Genomic DNA, 21030 nt, shown 5'->3' with positions numbered 1-21030 from the left:
GGAGGACCTTGAGACAATCACTATCACTAGGGGGGGTAATGCTGGACAGGCTAATGGGACTCAAGGTAGACAAGTCCCCTGGTCCTGATGAAATGCATCCCAGGGTATTAAAAGAGATGGCGGAAGTTATAGCAGATGCATTCGTTATAATCTACCAAAATTCTCTGGACTCTGGGGAGGTACCAGCGGATTGGAAAGCAGCTAATGTAACGCCTCTGTTTAAAAAAAGGGGGCAGACAAAAGGCAGGTAACTATAGGCCGGTTAGTTTAACATCTGTAGTGGGGAAAATGCTTGAAGCTATCAATAAGGAAGAAATAGCGGGACATCTAGATAGGAATAGTGCAATCAAGCAGACGCAGCATGGATTCATGAAGGGGAAATCATGTTTAACTAATTTACTGGAATTCTTTGAGGATATAACGAGCATGGTGGATAGATGGATGTGGTGTATTTAGATTTCCAAAAGGCATTCGATAAGGTGCCACACAAAAGGTTACTGCAGAAGATAAAGGTACGCGGAGTTAGAGGAAATGTATTAGCATGGATAGAGAATTGGCTGGCGAACAGAAAGCAGAGAGTCGGGATAAATGGGTCCTTTTCGGGTTGGAAATCGGTGGTTAGTGGTATGCCACAGGAATCGGTGCTGGGACCACAACTGTTTACAATATACATAGATGACCTGGAAGAGGGGACAGAGTGTAGTGTAACAAAATTTGCAGATGACACAAAGATTAGTGGGAAAGCGGGTTGTGTAGAGGACACAGAGACTGCAAAGAGATTTAGATAGGTTAAGCGAATGGGCTAAGGTTTGGCAGATGGAATACAATGTCGGAAAGTGTGAGGTCATCCACCTTGGGGGGAAAAAAAAACAATAAAAGGGAATATTATTTGAATGGGGAGAAATTACAACATGCTGAGGTGCAGAGGGACCTGGGGGTCCTTGTGCATGAATCCCAAAAAGTTAGTTTGCAGGTGCAGCAGGTAATCAGGAAGGTGAATGGAATGTTGGCCTTCATTGCGAGAGGGATGGAGTACAAAAGCAGGGAGGTCCTGCTGCAACTGTATAGGGTATTGGTAAGGCCGCACCTGGAGTACTGCGTGCAGTTTTGGTCACCTTAAGGAAGGATATACTGGCTTTGGAGGGGGTACAGAGACGATTCACTAGGCTGATTCCGGAGATGAGGGGGTTACCTTATGATGATAGATTGAGTAGACTGGGTCTTTACTCGTTGGAGTTCAGAAGGATGGGTGATCTAATAGAAACATTTAAATAATGAAAGGGATCGACAAGATAGAGGCAGAGAGGTTGTTTCCACTGGTCGGGGAGACTAGAACTAGGGGGCACAGCCTCAAAATACGGGGGAGCCAATTTAAAACCGAGTTGAGAAGGAATTTCTTCTCCCAGAGGGTTGTGAATCTGTGGAATTCTCTGCCCAAGGAAGCAGTTGAGGCTAGCTCATTGAATGTATTCAAGTCACAGATAGATAGATTTTTAACCAATAAGGGAATTAAGGGTTATGGGGAGCGGGCGGTTAAGTGGAGCTGAGTCCACGGCCAGATCAGCCATGATCTTATTGAATGGCGGAGCAGGCTCGAGGGGCTAGATGGCCTACTCCTGTTCCTAATTCTTATGTTTATCCTTTAATAGTTCCCTTTTAAACATAATCCTAGACTCTCTTTCAACAATAGTTCAGCAGAGAATTCCAGATTCTACCACCCTCCAATCATTTTCCTACACTTCCCTTTAATTCATTTTGGCTTGTCTTAAATTGGTGCCCTTTCTTACTATTTTGCCAAATATAATGTTTCTACTCAAGTGAGCATGTTGGCTTGGAGGTTAAATGGCAGCTCCTTTTGTTGGATATACAAAGTTTTGGACATGTTTTTGTAATTTTTCCCCTCATCCCCAGATGCAGTAGACGGTCTCAGCAGAATGAGTGAAAATGATCTAGAGACCCTTTACTGTCTGTACAAATCACAGTCCTCGGATATCGTAGCATTGAGCAATGCCCACAGTAGGGGTTTCTTCTCAACTCTAGGTTATATCTTATACTCAGATCCATGGAGGTTCCTGTGAAGTCTTGGCTGTTGAGAGGGATGGCTTTTGGATGGAAGCCTACCCTTTTTTGTAGTTGGCACAGTACTTCAGGTAAGTCTCTGCTATTGGAGCCTAGAATGCCAAATGGGAACAGTTCAATTGGTTAACCCCATCTCATGGCGTGTAATCGATCTCATTTGTCTGACCAAGTGTTAAAGCCCAGTTCCATTTTTGTGTGCGTGTGTATATCTCAGAATTAAAAAAAAAAAAAATTGCTCCATCTGAACTTCTCCGACTGTAATCTTCGGTTTCTGTCATGGAATATTGTGTTGTTAGGCACCCTGATTTCAGCTTGCGGGGCTAGCTTTAGTTATTTGATCGCCTTATTTGATTTAATACTCTGATTTAGCGGTTCTTGGACGTGCCATGATTTTCTGCCTAAAATATTTTCTCCATTTAATTTAGGACAAAATACTGTATTTTCCTGCCTATCTGACTGCAACCAAATCAGAATTGGAGCATAATTATGCTATACGAACTCTAAAAGCTAGGCAGTTAATTTGTTTATTATTAGTCCTCGCACCCAGAGCAAATTAGTCATCAGATCACAAAGGTCACTCTTAATCTATGGACATTACTGGGGAATCACAAAAATAGATCCTAATCAATAGCATATGCACACAGCTGCTACATGGAGTAATCCCCATTTGTTGTTAGGCCATCATGCTTTTTCAGTAACATGTTTAACAATTTCCCATACGGTTCAAGTATTTATATCATATGGAGAAAATGCACAGTATATTTATACCCGCAGTACTGCATGCAAGTCCCTGGCCCAAGTGGAGGAAGTGCATCCAAGAGGACGCCGAGAGCATGCAGAAATCAAGCGCAGACAGCGGAACGAGCGTGCGGCGAACCAGTCCCACCCACCCCTTCCCTGAACGATTATCTGTCCCACCTGTGACAGAGTCTGTGGCTCTCGTATTGGACTGTTCAGCCACCAAAGGGCTCACTTCAGGAATGGAAGCAAGTCTTCCTTGATTCCGAAGGACTGCCTATGATGATGACTGCATGCAATAGATTCCTGTCGTGTTGCTCTGTGTATTCTCTCTATAAAAAGTTTGGTAAAGGAGACCTAATTTAAAGACTTTTAAGTTTGTGCTTATGATATTGTTTGACTAATGCTGCAGAGGTGCATTCAAACTCAAAGAATAGCATAATTCAAGGGCTTGAATTGTAACTCCTAAAAAAAACTAAAAAATCAGAAGATTATTGTCTAGATTTGGCAACAATGATATGTCTTTGGTAAAATGCCCTTCTGACTGGGGTTTCTGTTCTATAAGAACCTCCCTCCCTCCTACTTATTGTGCTACTTCGCCAGTCTCCTGCATTGTCTGTCGAGCATAATGAATGAAGATGAAAAATAGATTTATATGCTTTGCCCAGCTGTCTTAATTCTCTAAATCATAGAAGTTATCTCCCAAGGTTTGCAGGCAATTAGTCAAGACCAGTTTGAATTTTTCAGTCGAGCAGAGTTAGAGGCTGGTGATACAAATAAAAAATGCTGGAAACACTCAGCAGGTCAGGCAGCATCTGTGGAGAGAGAAATAGAGTCAACATTTCAGGTCGCTGACCTTTCATTGTAAACTGGGAATTGAAGCAGATAGGGTTAGCCTGAGAGGGCAAAAACTGCAGCCATTGAGGAGGAGGGATTGGAAAGGGCAGCCAGCGAAGATGGGAATAAAGGGCCAAAATCTTGGTCCACATGGTGGGATGGAGGGGCTGGATCATGCTCATAGAGGTGGGGCAGTTGAAAGCTGAAATCTTGCTCAATGCTTGGGGGGGTGGGGGGACAACATGATAACCTAACATCTGAAGGTAGTGCTTACTTTGCTTTTACTTGCCGAACATCAAGTAATGTTAGGTCACATTACATTGTAAATAATTGGTCTCGTAACATTACTTGCAGCAATATCATTTGAATCTTGAGACCACTCACCTTTTTTTAATGTATTGTAAATATATTGTCTATCCACTGTTCTCCCTCTTGGCCATCCCCTCAGATATATCTGGGAGTGCAGGTTTTGTGCTTTCAGGATTTTGATTCTTGGCTTAGATTAATTGTATGACAAAACAAGCTGCTGTTACATTGCATGAGCAGGGATTTTTTTAATACAAACCAGAAGTGGGATGTCATGCAGTGAAGTCTCTCACATCAAAAAGTAATTATTAGGCCCAATCTACCAGTGGGTTTGTCCAGAACAAATCCAGGTCCGTATTAATACTTGTGGTTTGCAGAAGATGCATATCATTGCAGAATTAAGAAAACTACAAGATAGGTAACCTAATCTTAAAGTATTTTTTTTTACTTATACCTGGCTATAACCAACATCATGCTACTTGTGTAGTCTTTCATACTTTGCAATTGAAGTAGTAGTTTTGAAAATATTTTACAGTTACTCTGTTTCATGGGGTAATTTAAAAGTATTGCTGGAACAGCTCCATATATCCTAGTTAAACATCACAGAACCTTGGACCAGAGAGGTGGTTGTAACAGGCGGCATGAATGGCCTGCTGACTCATTCAACTGAGACTGTATGTTGTACCTGATTCTTGGGGGCCAGGCCATCTATAGATGAGAAACTGATGTTTGAACACTGCCTGTCTGACACCCCTTCAAATATTACTTCCATGGCAATATCCTGTGCATCATGCAGTTGCACTTAAATGTATGTCGAGATGACTAGGCAGAATAGAAAGAGCATGAGAAGAATTTAATAAAGAATATTCAGCACAGATTTCAAAAGGGAAGGTCGTAATTGACCAACTTTATTGATATTGTTGAAGAAATAATGGAAATAGTAGACAAAGGTAATGCAGTATATGTAACATATTTGGATATTCAAAAGGCCTTCAATATAGTAGACTCCTGACTAAGGTCAGAGCATGTGGAGTCAGGGGACAAGTAACAGAATGGATAGCAAGCTGGCTTTAAAACAGAAAAGATTGTAGGGGTTAAGCATGGCTACTCAGACTGGAAAAAGGTGGGAAGTGGTATTCCACAAGGCTCGGTGCTGAGGCAACTGTTGTTCACCATTTACATAATTGAGCTCTGGAATCAGAAATGCAATTTAAAAATTTACAGACGGGCACCACATTGGGGTAGTAAAACATCCTAAGGTGCTTCACAGGGATATTATGACATAACAAATTTGACACTGAGCCACACAATGAGACAGGGTTAATTAATAACCTTGTAATAAAGGACCCTCTGGGGAAGAGTGATCATAATATGATACTTTTATCATGAGTTTGAGAGTGATTTAGTTAAGTCCAAAACTAGGGTCTTAAAATGAACAAAGCAAACTTTGTAGGTATGAAGGGGAGAGTTGGCTAAGGTAAATTGGGAAACTAGATTAAAAGATATGGTATATGAAGAAACAATTCATAATTCGCAACGAATATACATTCCATTAAAGAATAAAAAACCCACAGGAAAATTGGTCCAATGTGGCTAACGAGGTTAAAGACAGTATTGAATTAAAGGAAGAGGTTTATAATGTTGCCAAAAAGAACAATAAGTCTGAGGATTGGGAGGATTTTAGAATTCAGCAAAGAACTACCAATAAATTGATAAAGAATTGAATAAGAGTAAACTAGCATGAGACATTAAAAACAAATTGTAAAAGCTTCTATACCTGTAAAAAGGAAGAGATTAGCAAACGTAAGAGGCAGAATCGGGGGAAATTATAATGGGGAATAAGGAAATGGCAGAGAGATTAATACTATGGGCTAGATTTTCCACTTTTTTTTGCATGCTTAACGCCCACTTAACGTCCATTTTACTGCTGAAATGACATAACGGCCATATATCGCCCATTTAGCCACATAATGGAAACTGACGGGCATTTTTCGGAAACTTGTCACCGAGTGTTACTTTCCCCATGTGCGTAACGCCGGGAAAAAATAATACCCTGCCCAGTTTTTTTGGGTGCAATCGTCAGAATGGGCGAAATCAACGGGCATAATATCGCCCAGCGTTACAATCCGCACAGAATTAACGCCGAGATTCAATAATACCGCCCGCTCACTTTTTTTGGTCGTAAAGATCATATTTGCCGAAACAAGCGGCCATGAGATCACTTTCACCACCTCGCACACATATCGCCCACAATATCGTTCGCCCAAAAAACCGCCCGGAAAAAGTGGAACTAACCGGAACTAATCACAGCGTTATGGACGCCATGTTCTACATCACATGTCGCATCCTTTAAAAGGCTGCTGTTCTTCAACCTCGGGAGTTCGGATGTACTCTGGAGGTCATTGGAGTTGATGTGAACATCTGTACAAACATCTTGACCATAATGTGACCGAATGGAATGTTAATAGGTGTCTTCGTCGGGACAGTCATTGTTTGTGACCAGTCGGTGGAAAACAGAGAGCTATTGTAATGGGGTCTGTCCTTCCTCACCCTCTTCATGATCAGTTACATGCTGCATACTCAAGATGGCCGAAGATACGCTCCACAGCATTATGTGCCCAATGTAAAACGTGCCAGATTGATGAGGACCAGACGTTACACCCCCAGCAAGTACAGGGACAAGCGGTCTTACCTCAATTTGCCCGACACCACCTGCCTTCGGAGACTGCGCTTCCACAAAGAGGTTATCACTGAGGTATGCCAGCTGATAAGGGGAGATCTGCAGCCTGCCAGCACCATCAGTACTGTACTCTTGTCGAGATCAAAGTCACCGTGGCACTGTCGTTCGACATGTCGGGTTCTTTTCAGACCTCAGCTGGCGACATTTGCGGTCTGTCTCAGCATGCCACACATTGCTGCATTAGACATGTCACTGAAGCCTTGTGCGCACGCAGAAGGGACTTGATCAGCTTCCCTATGACCAGGGAGGCACAGAGTGAGAGGGCTCTAGGACTCTCCAGAATTGCATACTTCCCCAAGGTGCAGGGAGCAATAGATCGTACGCATATCGCGATGCGGGCACCTTTTCAGGATGCAGAGGTTTTCAGGAACCACAAGGGATTCCACATTCTGAATGTCCAACTCGTTGTCGTCCACCAGCAAATTATACTGGCAGTGAATGCTAAATTTCCTGGCAGCATCCATGATGCTCTCATCCTGCATGAGAGCACTGTATCTGACTTGTTTAACAATCAGCCACAAGGTCAATGCTTATTGAAGCATATGGCCTCGCCACCTGGCTGATGACCCCCCTGCGTGACACCCACACCGAAGCCGAGAGATGATACAACGAGAGACACAGCCACTCGCAATATCGTGAAGAAAACCATTTGAGTACTTAAGCAGCGCTTTAGATGCCTGGACCACTCAGGAAGCGAGCTCCATTACCACCCTGAACAAGTAGCTCAATTTGTGGTGATGTGCTCCATGCTGCATAACTTGGCTATCAGGAGGGGACAAGAATTGCCTGATGAGTCTGACAGTTCACCTCACCAGAGAGAGGACGAGGAGGCGGATGCTGACATCGGCCCAGACAATCAGGCTGACGCTGAAGCCATGTCCCTGCCCCCCTGTAGACCGCATGAAAGGGCCCATGGTGGCATGATAGCTGCAAGAGCCTTACATCAGGAGCTCATCAATGAGCGCTTTGCCTGAAAGAATGTTGGTGTTATTTACAAGCCTGATGCACTGCTGGGTGTACATCAATGGTGGGCATCACCTTGGTGACAGTTAAAGTTTATAAATCGATTGAAGTTAAGTGTAATTATACCCTTTGATAAGGAATCACCAGCGTGTAACGGTGCAGCTATCTGAGCCAATGCGCAACAAATAAAAAACATTTCAACCGAACATTTGTCTGAAATCATTAGTATTTCTGTAAAAACCAACCCTCCTGACTCCAAGCTGCCTGGCCGGGGAGCTCCTCAGGCGATGCTTCATTGGGGTGGGGGGGGCGGGGGATGTGGGGGAGAGATGACGGCCGAACTGCTGCTTGGACAGATACGGGAGAGGACGGTCCCGAGGTGGGAACGTGCTCTGAGCCAGAAGCAAGATGTTGCTCTTGCCTCTCGTGTGATTGGCAATGGGGGTGTGGCACCTTTGGGTGCAGTGCCGTGCTCCGGGACCACTGGGAGCCCTCTGCCACCAGTGTTCCTGGCTACCAGCTCCAGGGCCTCCACCATCCCTTCCATGTTATATATTATTTGTTGGACAAAAACTCGGTGCCAACTATGTTCTTGGTGCTTAGTAGGCTTTTTGCTGCTGGTGAATCTCCCTTGTGCCTCCCACAACAGCCAAACAAGCACACACAATAGCCACACACGCTTTCAGCCCCTCTCTCTCTCTGTCTCCTCTTCTGCGCATGTCATGATGATCCTTGGCCTCCTGCATCGCGGGAATCGAGCGTTGCCATGCCATTGCTAAGGACGGCAACACTTTACGGCAGAACGAGAAAGTCAACGAGATTTAACGCTACTTCCCATTTCATATTGCTCGTGGTAATGCCCAATTTAAAAAATGGAGACTAGGTACTTTGGGCGAGAAGCTGGCGATATGAAAACCCATTTTTACTGCCCACGCCGGATATAATGCCCATTTTTGGGCGATGTGCACAAAAGTGTAAAATCTAGCCCTTTGTATCTGTCTTTACAGAAGAAGACACAAAAAATTCTGGAAATAGTGGGGGAAACCAAGGGTCTAGTGAGAATGAGGAACTTAAAAGAAATTAGTATTAGCAAAGAAATATTACTGGAGAAATTAATGAGACTTAAAGCCAACCAATCCCCTAGACCAGATGGCCTATATCCTAGCATCTTAAATGAGGTGGCTACAGAGATAGTAGATGCATTGGTTTTGATCTTCCAGAATTGCCAAATTCTAGAACGGTCCCCGTAAATTGGAAGGTAGCAAATGTAACATCGCTATCCAAGAAAGGAGGGAGAGAAAACAGGGAACTATAGACCAGTTAGCCAGGCACCAGTACTGGTAAAATGCTAGAATCCATTATTAGGGACGTAGTAACAGGGCAGTTAGAAAATCATAATGCAGGTACAGTGTCTCAAATCCGGAGTTCCAAAATTCATGATGTTCTGGAATCCGGACACCGGGCCGATCCTTGGCGGGGTCGGCCAGAAACAGGAAAGTGTTCCGAAATCCGGACTCGGCCGCCCGACCTCCTTTTGCCTCGGCCAGCCGCCCAACCTCCCCTTCCCCCCCCCCCCCCCCCCCCCCCCGCTACCGACCTTGGTCCAGGCGTTTCCGGAATCGGGAGGTCGGAAAGATGTTCCTAATTCCGGTAACACCTGAACCTGGGTTCGGGTGTTTCCGGATTCGGGACGTCAGAAAGATGTTTCAAAATCCGGTAATACGCAGAATCCGGAATGGCCTCAGTCCCAAGGCTTCTGGATTTTCGATATTGTACATGTATGATTGGGCAAAGTCCACACGGATTTATGAAAAGGAAATCGTGTTTGACAAATTTAATCGTCTTTTGAGGTTGTACCCTAGCAGCGTAGATAAGTGGGGACCAGTGGATATGGTGTATTTGGATTTTCAGAAAGCATTCGATAAGTTGTCACGAGGTTAAAAACAAAATTAGGGCTCATGGCATTGGAGTTAATGTATTAACATGGATTATGCATTGGTTAAAGGAGAGAAAACAGAGTAGGAATAAATGGGTCATTTATGGGTTGACAGGTTGTAATCAGTGCGGTGTACCACAAGGGTCAGTGCTTGGGCCTCAGTTATTTAAAATCTATATTAATGACCTAGATGAGGAAACTGAGTGTAATGTATCCAAGTTTACTGCCTATACAAAGCTAGGTGGGAAAGAAAGTTGTGACGAGAGTGCAAAGCAGCTAAGAGGTTGTGTCTCCTGGCTGGAGAGTCTAGAACTAGGGGGCCATTTAAGACAGAGATGAGGAGGAATTTTTACACTCAGAGGGTTGCGATTCTTTGCCATTCTCTATCCCAAATGGCTGTGGATGCTGAATCGTTGAGTATATTCAAGGCCGAGATAGAAAAATTTTTTGATTCTAGGGAATCGGATTTGGAGATTGGGCGGGAAAGTTGAGGTCGAAGATCAGCCATGATCTTATTGAATGGCAAAGCAGGCTCGAGGAGCTGTATGGCCTACTCATTTTCCCAATTCTTATATTCTTAAAATCCATAGAATTGAGACTGGTTAGATAAGCTAAAGACAGATGGTTTTCCCAAGTGCAGAACAGGTTGAGCGTCTGAAATCCTGAGTTCCGAAATTCGGAATGTTCCGGAATCAGGACATCGGGCCGATCCGTGGTGGGGTCGTTCGGAATCTGGAAAATGTTCCGAAATCTGGACCCGGCGCTTCACTTCCCTGCTCCGCCGCTGGACCTCGCCCACCTCGGGGCTTGCCTTGGGACCTCACCGGACCTTGTCCGCCTCGGGACCTCGCCGAAAAGCAGAACCACAAAGGTAATAATCTCTGGATTACTACCTGAGCCACGAGCAAATTTAAATAGGGTAAATAAGATCAGAGAGTTAAACATGTGGCTCAAAGACTGATGTGGGAGAAATGGGTTTTGGTTCGTGGGACACTGGCACCAGTACTGGGGTAAGATACTGCAGGTGGATTCACTCTGGAGCATGCACGATGCTGAGAATGACGTGAATAGCACGTTTAGTGAGTTGGTCTTACTGCAGGAAAAGGGTACACAGCCAGATAGGGAATGGGTGACCAACAGGAAGAGCAGTGCAAGGGTCCCCTGCGGTCATCCCCCTGCAAAACAGATACACCACTTTGGGTACTGTTGAGGGGGATGACTCACCAGGGGAGGGCAGCAGCAGCCAAGTTCATGGCACCGCTGCACAGGAGGGCAAGAAAAAGAGTGGGCGAGCTATATTGATAGGGGATTCAATTGTAAGGGGAATAGATAGACGTTTCTGCGGCTGCAGCAGAGATTCCAGGATGTTTTGTTGCCTCCCTGGTGCAAGGGTCAAGGATGTCTCGGAGCGGGTGCAGGGCATTCTGAAAAGGGAGGATGAACAGCCAGTTGTCGTGGTGCATATAGGTACCAACGATAAAGGTTAAAAAAAAGGGATGAGGTCCTACAAGACGAATTTAGGGTAGGACCTCAAAAGTAGTAATCTCAGGATTGCTACCAGTACCACGTCCTAGTCAGTAGGAATCGCAGGATAGCTCCGATGAATACGTGGCTTGAGGAGTGGTGCAGCAGGGAGGGATTCAATTTCTTGGGACATCGGAACCAGTTCTGGGGGAGGTGGGACCAGTACAAACCGGACGGTCCGAGGGCTAGTGCTGTTGGGGAGGGGTTAAACTAATATGGCAAGGAGATGGGAGCCTATGCAGGGAGATAGAGGGAAGTAGAATGGGGGCAGAAGCAAAAGATAGAAAGAAAAGTAAAAGTGGAGGGCAGAGAAACCTAAGGCAAAAAGGGCCACATTACAGCAAAATTCTAAAGGGGCAAAAAGTGTGTTAGAAAGACAAGCCCTGAAGGCTCTGTGCCTCAATGCGAGGAGTATTCGGAATGAGGTAGACGAATTAACTGCGCAGATAGCAGTTAACGGATATGATGTAATTGGCATCACAGAGACATGGTTCCAGGGTGACCAAAGCTGGGAACTCAACATCCAGGGGTATTCAACATTTAGGAAGGATAGACAGAAAGGAAAAGGAAGTGGGGTGGCATTGCTGGTTAAAGAGGAAATTAATGCAATAGTAAGAAAGGACGTTAGCTTGGATAATGTGGAATCGGTATGGGTGGAGCTGCGGAATACCAAAGGGCAGAAAACGCTAGTGGGAGTTATGTACAGACCACCAAACAGTAGTAGTAAGGTTGGGGACAGCATCAAACAAGAAATAAGGGATGCATGCAATAAAGTACAGTTATCATGGGTGACTTAATCTACATATAGATTGGGCTAACCAAACTGGTAGCAATGCGGTGGAGGAGGATTTCCTGGAGTGTATTAGTGATGGTTTTCTAGACCAATATGTCAAGGAATCAACCAGGTAGCTGGCCATCCTAGACTGGATGATGTGTAATGAGAAAGGACTAATTAGCAATCTTGTTGTGCGAGACCCCTTGGGGAAGCATGACCATAACATGGTAGAATTCTTTATTAGGATGGAGAGTGACACAGTTCATTCAGAAACTAGGGTCCTGAACGTAAGGAAAGGTAACTTCGATGGTATGAGACGTGAATTGGCTAGAATAGACTGGCAAATGATACTTAAAGGGATGATGGTGGATAGGCAATGGCAAACATTTAAAGATCACATGGATGAACTTCAGTAATGTACATCCCTGTCTGGAGTAAAAATAAAACTGGGAAGGTGGCTCAACTGTGGCAAACAAGGGAAATTAAGGATAGTATTAAATCCAAGGAAGTGGCATATAAATTGGCCAGAAAAAGCAGGACTGGGAGAAATTTAGAATTCAGCAGAGGAGGACAATGGTTTCATTAAGATGGGGAAAATAGAGTACGAGAAGAAGCTTGCCGGGCACATAAAAACTGACTGCAAAAGCTTCTATAGATATGTGAAGAGAAAAAGATTAGTGAAGACAAACGTAGGTCCCTTGCAGTCGGATTCAGGTGAAGTTATAATGGGGAACAAAGAAATGGCAGCCCAATTGAACAAATACTTTGGTTCTGTCTTCCCAAAGGAAGACACAAATAACCTTCCGGAAGTACTAGGGGACCGAGGGTCTAGTGAGAAGGAGGAACTGAAGGATATCCTTATTAGGCGGGAAATTGATGGGATTGAAGGACGATAGCTCCCTGGGGCCTGGTAGTCTGCATCCCAGAGTACTTAAGGAAGTGGCCCTCGAAATAGTGGCTGCATTGGTGATCATTTTCCAACAGTCTATCGACTCGGGATCAGTTCCTATGGACTGGAGGGTAGCTAATGTAACACCACTTTTTAAAAAGGGAGGGAGAGAGAAAGCGGGTAATTATAGACCGGTTAGCCTGACATCAGTGGTTGGGAAAATGTTGGAATCAATTATTAAGGATGAAATAGCGCATTTGGAAAGCAGTGACAGGATCGGTCCAAGTCAGCATGGATTTATGATGGGGAAATCATGCTTGACAAATCTGGAATTTTTTGAGGATGTGACTAGTAGAGTGGACAAGGGAGAACCACTGGATGTGGTGTATTTGGACTTTCAAAAGGCTTTTGTCAAGATCCCACACAAGAGATTGGTGTGAAAAATCAAAGCACATGGTATTGGGGGTAATATACTGACGTGGATCGAGAACTGGTTGGCATACAGGAAGCAGAGAGTCGGGATAAACGGATCCTTTTCAGAATGGCAGGCAGGGCTCAGTGCTGGGATCCCAGCTCTTTACAATAACATTAATGATTTGGATGAAGGAATTGAGTGTATTATCTCCCAAGTTTACAGATGCCACTAAACTGGGTGGCTGTGTGAGCTGTGAGGGGGATGCTAAGAGGCTGCAGGGTGACTTAGACAGGTTAGGTGAGTGGACAAATGCATGGCAGATGCAGTATAATGTGGATAAATGTGAGGTTATCCACTTTGGGGGCAAAAATGCGAAGACAGAATATTATCTGAATAGTGGCAGCTTAGGAAAAGGGGAGGTGCAACAAGACTTTGATGTCATGGTTCTTCAGTCATTGAAAGTTGGCATACAGGTGCAGCAGGCGGTGAAGAAGGCAAATGGTATGTTGGCCTTTATAGCTAGGGGATTTGACTATAGGAGCAGGGAGGTCTTACTGCAGTTGTACAGGGCCTTGGTGAGGCCTCACCTGGAATATTGTGTTCAATTTTGGTCTCCTAATCTGAGGACGGACGTTTTTGCTATTGAGGGAGTGCAGCGAAGGTTCACCAGACTGATTCCCGGGATGGCAGGACTGACATATGAGGAGAGACTGGATCAACTGGGCCTTTATACATTGGAGTTTAGAAGGATGAGAGGGGATCTCATAGAAACATACAAGATTCTGATGGGACGGGGCAGGTTAGATGCGGGTAGATTGTTCCCGATGTTGAGGAAGTCCAGAACCAGGGGACACAGGATAAGGGATAGGCCATTTAGGACTGAGATGAGGAGAAACTTCTTCACTCAGAGTTGTTAACCTGTGGAATTCCCTGCCGCAGAGAGTTATTGATGCCAGTTCATTGGATATATTCAAGAGGGAGTTAGATATGGCCCTTACAGCTAAGGGGATCAAGGGGTATGGAGAGAAAGCAGGAAAGAGGTACTGAGGGAATGATCAGCCATGATCTTATCGAATGGTGGTGCAGGCTCGAAGGGCCGAATGGCCTACTCCTGCACTTATTTTCTATGTTTCGAAGACGGAGCTGTTCCGTTCGGACGGGCTCCACTTAGATCGTGCAGGGACTAGGATCCTGGCAAATCAAATAACCAGGGCTCTGGAGAGGGCTTTAAAATAATTAGTGGGCGGGGAGGGTTCAGGTGAGTGAAAATTTAAAAAGTCACCGAATAAGGAGAAGGCAATAGAGCAGGGTAGCACTAGGGAAAATGAAAACCAGAGCGTGCCAGAAAGGGACGGAATGTATAAATATAACGATGAATCATAAAGTGGGGTCAAAGCAGGGAAAAATGGTTAAAAATAACAAATTTAAAAGCTCTTTATCTGAATGCACGTAGCATTCATAACAAAATAGATGAGTTGACGACGCAAATAGATACAAATGGGTATAATCTGATAGCCATTACAGAGACATATTTGTGAGGTGATCTGGACTGGGAACTAAATATTCTGGGGTATTTGACAATCCGGAAGGACAGACAGAAAGAAAAAGTTGATGAGGTAGTACTGTTAATGAAGGATGAGATCAGTGTGTTCGTGAGAAACGATATTGGCTCAGAAGATCAAAATGTTGAATCAGTTTGGGTGGAGATAAGGAATAATAAGGGGAAAAAGTCGCTGGTGGGTGTAGTCTATAGGCCCCCTAACAGAGTAGCTACACTGTTGAACGGAGTATAAATCAAGAAATAATGGAGGCTTGTAAAAAAGGAATGGCAATAATGAGCGATTTTATCCTTCATATTGATTGGAAGCAAATTGGCCAGCGTAGACTTGAGGAAGAGTTCATAGTGTATCCGGGATAGTTTCCTTAAACATTACGTTGCGGAACCAACCGGGGAGCAGGCTATCTTAGATCTGGTACTGTGTAATGAGGCAGGAATAATAAATGATCTCCTAGTAAAGGATCCTCTAGGAATAAATGACCATAACATGTTTAAATGTCAAATTCAGTTGGAGGGTGAGAAAGTTGGGTCTCAAACCAGTGTCCTAAACTTAAATAAAGGAGACTACAAAGGTATGAGGGCAGAGTTGGCTAATGTGGACTGGGAAAATAGATTAAAGTATGGGGACAGTTCATGAGCAGTGGCAGACATTTAAGGAGATATTTCATAACTCGCAACAAAAATATATCCCAATGAGAAGGAAAGACTAAAAGAGTAACCATCTGTGGCTAACTAAGGAAATAAGGGATGGTATGAAATTGAAAACAAGGGCATACAATGTGACCAAGACTAGTGGGAGGACAGAGGATTGGGAAACTTTTAAAAGCCAGCAAAGAACAACTAAAAAAATGATAGAGAGGGAAGATAGATTATGAGAGTAAACTAGCACGAAATATCAAAACAGATAGTGAGAGTTTCTACAGGTACATAAAAAGGAAAAGAGTGGCTAAAGTAAATGTTGGTCCCCTCGAGGATGAGACTGGGGAATTAATAATGGAGAACAGGGAAATGGCAGAGATGTTGAACAAATATTTTGTATCAGTCTTCACGGTAAAAGACACTAAAAACATTCCAATATTGGATAATCAAGGGGCTATAGGGAGGGAGGAACTTAATACAATCATCATTACTAAAGAAGTAGTACTCTATAAAATAATAGGACTAAAAGCAGATAAGTGCCCTGGACCTGATGGCAGGTCTTAAAAGAAGTGGCTGCGAAGATAGAGGATGCATTGGCTGTGATCTACCAAAATTCCCTGGATTCTGGGGCAGTCCCAGCGGATTGAAAAACCGCAAATGTAACGTTCCTATTTAAAAAAGGAGGCAGACACAAAGCAGGAAACTATAGACCAGTTAGCCTAACATCTGTTGTTAGAAAAATGCTGGAGTCCATTATTAAGGAAGCAATAGCGGGACATTTGGAAAAGCATAATTCACTTAAGCAGAGTCAGCATGGTTTTATGAAAGAGAAATCATGTTTGACAAATTTGCTGGAGTTCTTTGAGGATGTAATGAGCAGGATGGAGAAGAGGGGACAAGTGGATGTGGTGTATTTGGATTTCGAGAAGGCATTCAGTAAGGTGCCACATAAAAGGTTACTGCACGAGATAAAAGTTCACGGGGTTGGGAGTACGATATTAGCATAGATAAGGCATTGGCTAACTAACAGAAAACAGAGAATCGGGATAAATAGGTCATTTTCCAATTGGCAAACAGTAACAGTGGGGTGCCGCAGAGATCGGTGCTGGGATCTCAACTATTTAAAATCAACATTAATGACTTAGATAAAGGTGGATGCAGAGAGGATGTTTCCACTGATAGGAGAGACTAGAACTAGGGGGCATAATCTTAGAATAAGGGGCCACCCATTTTAAACTGCGATGCGGAGGAATTTCTTCTCTGAGGGTTGTAAATCTGTGGAATTCACTGCCTCGGAGAGCTGTGGAAGTTGTCATTGAATAAATTTAAGACAGATAGACAGTTTCTTAACCGATAAGGGAATAAGGGGTTATGGGGAGCGGGCAGGAAAGTGGACCTGATCGGATCAGCCATGATCGTATTAAATGGCAGAGCAGGCTCGAGGGGCTATATGGCCTACTTCTGCTCCTATTTCTTATGTTCTTATGTAGGGACCGAATGTAAAGTTGCCAAGTTTGCTGATGATACAAAAATGGGTGGGAAAGCAAATTGTGAGGAGGACACAAAAAATCTGTAAAGGGATATAGACAAGTTAAATGAGTGGGCAAAAATTTGGCAGATGGAGTATAATGTGGGAAAATATGAGGTTATCCACTTTGGCAGAAAAAAATAGAAAAGCAAATTATAATTTAAATGGAGAAAAATTGCAAAGTGTAGCAGTAGAGAGGAACCTGGGGGTCCTTGTGCATGAAACACAAAAAGTGAGTATGCAGGTATAGCAAGTAATCAGGAAGGCAAATGGAATGTTGGCCTTAATTGCAAAGGGGATAGACTATAAAAGCAGAGAAGTCATACTACAACTGTACAGGGTATTGGTGAGGCCACACCTGGGGTACTGCATACAGTTTTCGTCTCCGTATTTAAGGAAGGATATACTTACATTGGAGGCTGTTCAGAGAAGGTTTACTAAGTTGATTCCGGAGCTGAGGGGGTTGACTTATGAAGATAGGTTGAGTAGGTTGGGCCTATACGCATTGGAGTTCAGAAGAATTAGAGATGATCTTATTGAAACATATAAGATAATGAGGGGGCTAGACAAGATGGATGCAGAGAAGATATTTCCACTCAAAGGGGAAATTAAAACTAGGGGACATGGGGCCTAAATTTGGCCCTCCGGTTATTTCTGCGCACGTCCGAGCCCCCCCGCTGACATTTTACCTCAGAAGCAGCGCCGAAAAAACTCCCTGCGCTCATGGCCGATTTTCGGGCCATCTGTGGAGCTGGCGTGGTGTACAATGAAGAGAGGGGGCCGGAGCTCGGTCCCGGCGCTGAAAACAGAGCCGTGACTTCTGCCCATGGTCTCAGAATAAGGGGCTGCCCATTTAAAACTGAGATGAGGAGGAATTTCTTCACTGAGGGTTGTAAATCTATGGAATTCTCTGCCCCAGAGAGCTCTGGAGTCTGGGTCATTGAATATATTTAAGGCTGAGATAGACAGATTTTTGAGCAATAAGGGAATAAAGTGTTATGGGGAGAGTGCACGGAAGTGGAGCTGAGTCCATGATCAGATCATCCATAATCTTATTGAATAGCAGAGCAGACTCGAGGGGCCAGGTGGCCTACTCCTAATATATCTTTCCGAAGTATTTTAGTCCTTTAGATATAAAGGCCAGCATTCCATTAGCCTTTTTGATTATTTTCTGTACTTGTTGATGACATTTTAATGATTTATGTCCCTGGACCACCAAGTCTCTTTGGACCTCCACTGTTTTTAGCTTTTCACCATTTAGAAAGTGCCCTGTTCTATCCATTTTAGATCCAAAGTGAATGACCTCACATTTACCTACATTGATAGATACCCTTTTGCCACAATTTGCCCTGTCGATATCCCTTTGTAATTTTATGCTTTCACCTACAATGTTGCCTATATTTGTGTCATCTGCAAATTTGGATATGACTTTCTATGCTATCATCTAAGTCATTGATAAATACTGTAAATATTTGAAGCCCCAACACAGAACCTGCAGGACACCACTAGTCACATCTTGTCAATTTGAGTGCCTATCCATTATCCCTGTCTCCTGCCACTCAGCCAATTTCCTAACCAGGTCAATAATTAAGCCCTCAATTCCGTGGGCTTCTACCTTAGCAACAGTCTCTCGTGGGAATTTATCAAATGCCTTCTGGAAGTCCATGGGCCAGAAATTGATCAGCCTGCCACAGGGTTTTTCGGCAGTATTTCCTTGTTTTGGGCAGTCTTTCATTCGTTGGGAAATTCATTGCAGTCTTCCGCCAGTGGTTTTGAAATACCGCTGGGGAGTGGACCACTGGCGTTCAATGCTGGGAAAACCTCTCCTGCCTGAGTTTGGTGGGAGCGGTGATCCTTCAAAAAAAAAACGGCAGTCAGAGACCAGCCTTTTGATGGACGGTAGATATGAAACCTTGCAAAAAAAGGTACGTGAACTGTTTTTAAAAAATTCTTTTGCAGCGATTCAGTGGAAAGGGGTCCTCAAAGTTTTCTGATTTATTTTTAAAAAAAAATATTTTTCGTGTTTTTCCCCCCTCCCTAGGCCGAATCTAGTCTTGGACATAATTTGACCAGGGGCCGCCCAGAATCCATGTGCAATGCCCATTTTTCCCGCCGGGCATTTTCTTTTCTATTTTTTGATCAATTTTCCGCCGGCATTAATTGCAGAATCTTAGCGGTATTTTGGGCAGTAAATGGGTGATGGCGGCCTTTAATCAATTTCTAGCCCCATATAAATAACATCCATAGACATTCCCTGTCTACTACTTTAGCCACCACTTCAAAAAATTCAATCAGGTTTGTGAGGCATGACCTACCTTTCACACATTCATGCTGGCTCTCACTGATCAGCTGACAATTTTTGAGGTGTTCAATTACCCTATCCATAATTATAGGATTTCAGGATCTTGTGGAGACATCCTTGGTGATATTTCTCCAGTGTTTTGAAGTGTCTACTGTATATGGTCCACATCTCTAAGCCATACAGGAGGGCAGGTATCACTACAAATTCCCTGGGAGGACAGACGCAACAAACATCAGTGTTCTCGATCAGGCCGCCATCACCAGCATTGAAGCACTGACCACACTTGCCCAGCTCCGTTGGGCGGGCCACATTGTTCGCATGCCCGATACAAGACTCCCAAAGCAAGCGCTCCACTCGGATCTCCTACACGGCAAGCGAGCCCCAGGTGGGCAGAGGAAACGTTTCAAGGACACCCTCAAAGCCTCCTTGATAAAATGCAACATTCCCACTGACACCTGGGAGTCCCTGGCCAAAGATTGTCCTAAGTGGAGGAAGAGCATCCGGGAGGGTGCTGAGCACCTCGCGTCTTGTCGCTGAGAGCATGCAGAAAACAAGCGCAGGCAGTGAAAGGAGCATGCGGCAATCAGACTCCCCACCCACCCTTTCCTCCAACGACTGTCCCATCTGTGACAGAAACTGTATTTCCCGTATTGGACTGTTCAGTCACCTGAGAACTCATTTTTGGATTGGAAGTAAGTCTTCCTCGATTTCGAGGGATTGCCTATGATGATGATGAATTATAGACTAGCAGTTTTCCGACAACAGATATTCGGCAAACTGGTCTATAATTCCCTGGTTCCCCTTTCTTGCCATTCTTAAATAGCGGAGTGACATGCACAGTTTTTCCAATCTAAAGGAATGGTTCCTAAATCAAGAGAACTTTTTAAGATTATAGTTAGGGCATCGGCAATGTGCTCATCTACATCCTTTAAAACCCTGGCATGGAAACCATCTGGTCCAGGGGATTTGTCATTCTTTAGTGCCATTATTTTCTTCATTACTGTTATTTCACTTTTATGTTCATTTTATTGAGTCCCTGTCTCCGATTTAATACTTTCCTTGGAATTTCTGGCATGTTATCCTCTTCCTCTACTGTAAATACTGGCGCAAAATAATTATTCAGCATGTCCACCATTTCTTTATTATCATTGACAATATTTCCGCTTTCAGTTTTTAAAGGGCCAACATTGCTCCTGACCACCCTCTTTTTCTAAATATAATTGTAAAAATTCTTTGTTGATTTTGATGGTCTTTAATACTCTCTTTTTGTAGCCCTTACTGTCTGTTTTGTGACCGTTTACTGTTCTTCGTATCTTTCACATTCGCCAGTATCTGTGCTATTTTTTGCATTTCTTTGTTTTATACTGTCCCTCACCTCTTCGTTGTCCATAGCTGTGTTTTTTTTGGCAAGTATAAACTGGTTCTGTCTCACCTTGAATTATTTTTTGAACATCACCCACTGATCTTCTGTCGTTTTACCAATTAGTAGATTTGCCCAGTTTACTGTCAACTCTCTCTGTCTCATCCCATTGAAATCTAGAATCTTAGCTGTTTTAAGTTTCTCCCTTTCAAATGCTACGTTGAACTCGATTATGTTATGATTTCTATTGGATAAATGTTGATGTGCAGTTAGGCTGTTAACTAAATCTAGCTCATTACTCATTACTAAATCTAATATGGCATGTACTCTTGTTGCCTCTGAGACATATGTTGCCTCTGGGACATGTATTGTAGAAAACTATCCTGGACACACTCAAAAAATTCACTACCTTTCTGACAGATGCTAGTTTGCTTATCCCAA

The 21030-nt window shown here is 43.8% G+C and overlaps 1 protein-coding gene across 2 annotated transcripts in view; it reads left to right on the top strand.

The window, feature by feature from the left end:
• The window catches only part of zc2hc1a (zinc finger, C2HC-type containing 1A), a 95917-nt gene that overhangs the window by 50640 nt on the left and 24247 nt on the right, over positions 1 to 21030 (top strand). Inside the window, exon 8 of one of the 2 annotated variants that reach the window (XM_070891063.1) lies at positions 2854 to 3023. The exons of the other annotated variant lie outside the window; for it this stretch is intronic. Within the exon in view, the coding sequence (XP_070747164.1) occupies positions 2854 to 2980 (127 nt within the window). The 3' untranslated portion in view covers positions 2981 to 3023. Of the gene's footprint in view, positions 1 to 2853; positions 3024 to 21030 lie in introns of those variants that run through there. 2 annotated transcript variants of the gene reach the window in all.

Source organism: Pristiophorus japonicus, chromosome 1, assembly GCF_044704955.1.
Source record: "Pristiophorus japonicus isolate sPriJap1 chromosome 1, sPriJap1.hap1, whole genome shotgun sequence".
NCBI lineage: Eukaryota > Metazoa > Chordata > Chondrichthyes > Pristiophoridae > Pristiophorus > Pristiophorus japonicus.
This window is presented reverse-complemented; position numbering and strand designations above follow the sequence as displayed.